The 5,118-nt window shown below is 37.1% G+C and overlaps 1 protein-coding gene across 1 annotated transcript in view; it reads left to right on the top strand.

The window, feature by feature from the left end:
- The first annotated feature begins 508 nt into the window (after nt 1-508).
- LOC106537206 (parvalbumin-7) overlaps nt 509-5,118 on the top strand; it is a 14,595-nt gene continuing 9,985 nt past the window's right edge. Inside the window, exon 1 of the mRNA XM_014034587.1 lies at nt 509-734. Within this exon, the coding sequence (XP_013890041.1) occupies nt 728-734 (7 nt within the window). The 5' untranslated portion in view covers nt 509-727. The remainder of the gene's footprint in view (nt 735-5,118) is intronic.

Genomic DNA, 5,118 nt, shown 5'->3' with positions numbered 1-5,118 from the left:
GAGCATCCTCCTCTGTCTTCACTCCAAGTACCTCCATGACCTCTCTAATTGCATCTCCTCTTTCTCTTTTTTCTCATGGCAGCTGCATCTTTAACGTCCTTGCCCCTCCTCTGGACATGTCCAAACCATCTCAATTTGGCCTCTCTAACCTTACCTCCCAGTTGTTCAACCTGTGCTGCACCTCTGATGTTATTCCTAATCTTTTCCACCCATGTCACTCCAGAGGAGAACCTCAACATGTTCAGCTCAGCCACTTCCTGTGGACGATCTTCATCCTTCAGTGTGCTCAAGTCATGTTACAGTGTACTAAAAATATTAGATACATTTTTTTCTTATTTCAAGAGTCTGTCATTTTCTCTTTARAATTTTACTCTAGTTTTCAGCTCTGTCTTATCTTCTCTTCCACCTCCTCTGCCCTCCCAATCCATCCCTCCGTCTCTACTCTCCCACTCTCTCCCTGTCTCTCCTCACTTTACTCTCTTTGCCTTCTGATTCCTGCTCTCCATCTCTCTCTTTCTCTCTCTCTGTTCATACCTCCAGCCAGTCAGCGTTGACTCGTCGCAGCAGGAAGATCACTTCTCCCCTCTTCAGGTTTAACTCTGCCTTGCCGTTGCCGCGAAAGTCAAACATTGCCTGAAAGAAGAAGAAGAAGAAGAGGCAAACACGAGCGAGTGAGTGAGAGAAGAGAGGACCGAGAGAGGCAGACGGACCGAACGTAAAGCGAACCATGACGGGTAAGATTTGACAGACTTCACAGACTTAATGTTGATGCGAAGTAGTGTGAAAATGAGAACAAAGACAAACAAAGGCTAATGTAAAATAATTTTGCTAGAAAAAAAATCATCAAAAATGATTTAGGATAAAATCTTACTAAAAGAAAACTGTGTGAAAGAAGAAAGAAATTGAATAATGATGTGAAGGGGGATTAAATAATGCAAGTGAACTACTGTTTTATTCTTGCTGCAATGTTGATGTGTTTAGATGAGGGTTGAAGGTCAATTAGTTTTATTATCAATCATAGCATGCATTATTTTATTATATAAAAAAAACCTGCTTAATGACAGTCACATCATCTTCTCTTAAAGTTGGAAAGTTAATTTATCATCATCTGAAAGGTCATATAATATGTTGTATTTTTTTATGGCAGTATGAAACTGTATGGTACAATATATGAAAACTATTTTTGCATTTTTGAAATGAAGAAAAGGTGTAAGTAAATCACAGGTATTTAGACACAGGAAACGTCAACACCCAGAGGAGGCAAACAAACAAACTGCAATGCAAAGTAAGTGAGCATAAATGTGTGGCATCAGGAATTATGTTTTAACCTAGTTGACTGTGTCTCCAGAATAAAAAGCCTACAGAGAGCATTTGCAATTAAAAATGAGCTCAGCAGAGCCATCATCGTGTTCAGAACAGAGACTTCAGAAASAGACAGACCATTATTTAAAGACGTTTACAACCATTCACCTTCTCAAGCTACTACATTCTTTAGTTTTCTAATGAGAAAAATACACTTGTTGCACACATTTGCCGTTATTATTGACTCAGAAGCATCTTCATCTAGAAAAGTCTACAACTAAAACTGTGTCAGAAAAACTGGGAGTCAAAACAGGAGGAAAATGTATAAATAGAAACAAATTACAGAGAAACAGGAGAGAATTACAGCCCCAGTAGAAAATTCATGAGAGACAGTGAAACTGAGAAACAGCTTGGAAAATCACACCGGTACAAAGAAACCAAAAAAAAAATAGAACAAGGGGCGGGTTAAAGCAAGTGGTGGGAAGGAGGTAAAAAAAAAGTGGAGGAGGAGGTGGAAGAGGAAGGAGTGATAAGAAAAGTTAAAGTTAAGCTGTGGTGCAGTGCTACAGAAAGCTATTAGATTTTTCTTGTCTTCATGTTTGGTATCCTTTTGCAGTGTGCAACTCTGTGATAGTCCTTACATGTCAGGAAGAGTAATGGGCTATTTGTTGTAACTGTGAACACAGACAGCTGGCAATATAAATCAAAAGTTTAGTTTTATTAGCACAATAAAACATTGAAGACGAAACAACAAAATGGTGGATAAAGTAAAGTCTTATAGGGGCTTTTTTATTTAATCTACATATTTACATAAAAAGAAAAAAGGGCTGCTGTGGTGAGTGCTAAGAATAAAATGGGATTTCACATACTGTACATCTCTGAGAAGCTTTGCAGGAGAGCATAAATGCCACTACTTTATAAAAGCAAAAGGTATCTGTCCTTCGATAAGCCCACGTATTTGAATTCAATAACCTGAGCAAAATTTGATGATTTCTGCAAACAAAATAAATGAGAAAAGATGCAAAGGAAGCAGAATCAGAGCCTGTCGCAACATCTTTTCTATTTTATATGTTGTTTTCATAAATTGCAAATAGCTTGTGGAGGTTCTGTGAATATAAAAAGCCAGTATCTTACCTGCAGCAGAATGAACTCAGTTCAGAGAATCAATCTGAGAAACTGTCAATAAAGTAATGAGATGTAAAGATTCATACCACAGTGTTTGCTTGAATCACTTTAACCTTTTTGAGGATGCCTGGATTAGGCATCAGTCTGACTATTTGCTATAGCTTGAGTCCTTCAGGATAATTTATTCTTGATTTTTCAAATTGAGACTCTTCACCTTTATACAGAAACAAACATTCAGTCTTTTGGTTTAAAAAAAATAAATGACAAGAAAAATATTGATGAGGAAATTAATTTTCATTAGTGTAGATTTTACATCTGAACATTTGACTTTGATGCTTATTTTCCCCATGCAGATGTTAAAACACAGCTCTAACGCTCTTGTCAAAAATCCACGTGTTTCAGATGCTTGCATCAACTTCAAAGGCCCTGTCACACAATAATGTTCTACTGGAATGCTAACAAATTGCTAAACCAATATATAACTTTATTAGTAATTTAGTAAAAGAAATGTTACATAAGTTGGCTAAAACATTACAGGGTGACAGGGCCTTAAGACTGATTTTGAGAGAAAACTTGCCACACAAATTTCTGAACGTATTCAGTACTCGAACAGCAGGACTATGCTTTAGCAGCAGGCAAGAAAACTGGAGACCACAGTCAAGGTCATGTCAAAGTCATAAAGTTCATTCTTGAGACTCTCTTATCAGTGGCGGATCCAGGATTTTTCTGAGTAAGGGGCCATCAAGGGGCCACGATATTCATAGAGGGGCCAAGTATTTGTTCAGCATCATTTGCATCATGACTATGTTCCTGGTTTTGGTAAGGTGTATGCATTTTACCAGTCATATGTTCAAACACTTGTAATGTAATGTCATTATAAAAAGCTTGAACAGTAAATTATCCTGAGCAATTTTACATGTATTTTTACTCAATTACTCTCACACGCACAGAACATGAGAAAGTGCAGCCATCATTTGTCAGTTGAAAGACTTTTTCTGCAAGATTGTTCAGATTTTCTCAAGAAGAGAAGAATTCTGTAAGATTGATTCATGCTGGACTTTCCTATTTGATTCATTAGCGCCACTAGTGTTTGGACATGGAAATGCACACACCATCACCAATCTCAGGCAAAGGACAAATGAGTGACAGGACAGGGGCACTTTAGGGGGCCAATCAGATTTCAGCTTGTGCCAATGCCTCTGTGGCCCCGACCCTAGAACCGCCCGTCTAGCAATATATAGTTCTGTGGACTGATGTATCTGCTGCTGATGTTGCACCTGAATTTCCCTTTTGTGGGACAATAAAGACTGTTTCTATTCTATTCTGTTCTGTTCTATTCTATTCTATTCTATTCTATTCTATTCTATTCTATTCTATTCTATTCTATTCTATTCTATTCTATTCTATTCTATTCTATTCTATTCTATTCTATTCTATTCTATTCTATTCTATTCTATTCTATTCTATTCTATTCTATTCTATTCTATTTGTTAATTGTGAGTCAATGGCAGCTAGTTGGTGAAGTGAGATACTACTTTCAGTGGATGAGACAGACTAGGGTGGCCAGATTGGGACCACTGGTCACACAGGGGTGGCCCAGATTTGATTTTACTGTATTTTAGTTTTCCTATATGTCAATTTGCTGATGATGTAATCGTGGTTCTTGGTCTCATTTACTTGCACAGGCAGTGATTATTATGTAGGATTACAAAATGAGAATTACCTAAACAGTGCAGAGTTTAAATTAACATTCTGTGGATAAAAATAGCTTTGCCAAAGTTTAGCTGTTAAAGCAGCAGTTGGGGTGGTCAAAGATTTCTTCCGTGGCTCTGCCCCTAGCTTCAACAAGCAAAGAAAGTACCTTTATCTGAAAACCCAAAGTTTATATGAAATGTACGTAATTTCAATTTGTCTTCAGTGTCTGATAAGACTGGAGCATTTCTGAGGAGAAATCTTGATGGGACTTCACCAAAACTGGGGGAAAGGCTGTTTTTTTAGGAAAAATATATAAATATGCTTAAAACTAATCTTCACTGTGCCATACAGTATAAATATGAATGAAGTTTATAGTAAAGAACCTGACCGCATGCTGAGCAGAGAGTAGAGAAAAATAAACAAACTTGAAGACCATACTTTTGTTACTGTGGGCATTTTAAAATGCTGTCACTTTAATATTATATGAAATAAATATGACTTTGAAGACCATTACATGAATGTAGATTTATTATATCAGTGGAGAAATTTGAGATGGAAATAATGAACTATTTATTCAGATTTTTCTTGAAGCACTGAAACAAATTAATTGGTCCTCTAATAAAGCCACAAAAATAAATGCTAATCTGTGTCTGCTGGATGTGTCAATTGGCAACATAACTGTTCTGCAGTGTATCTGTTGGCTGTTGCAACGGACTAAGTGGACCAAAGTGAAAATTAGTTCTATTTTGTTGTTTCAGTTAATGTGGCTCTGATYCATGGCAGATTTACAGGCAGCACACAATCCCCATTATTTGTTTGAAACAACGCATGCAGTATGTCAACAATAGGGGGCAGCAAAAATACAAACAATAACAACTTAAACACAATGAGACAGTTTGAATGTGGAGACATTGCAAATTGTGTGTGTGTGCGAGAGAGAGAGAGAGAGAGAGAGAGAGAGAGAGAGAGAGAGAGAGAGAGAGAGAGAGAGAGAGA

This window comes from Austrofundulus limnaeus, unplaced genomic scaffold (assembly GCF_001266775.1).
Source record: "Austrofundulus limnaeus strain Quisiro unplaced genomic scaffold, Austrofundulus_limnaeus-1.0 Scaffold2178, whole genome shotgun sequence".
NCBI lineage: Eukaryota > Metazoa > Chordata > Actinopteri > Cyprinodontiformes > Rivulidae > Austrofundulus > Austrofundulus limnaeus.
The sequence above is the reverse complement of the archived record's forward strand: the minus strand, read 5'-3'. Positions and strand labels throughout refer to the sequence as shown.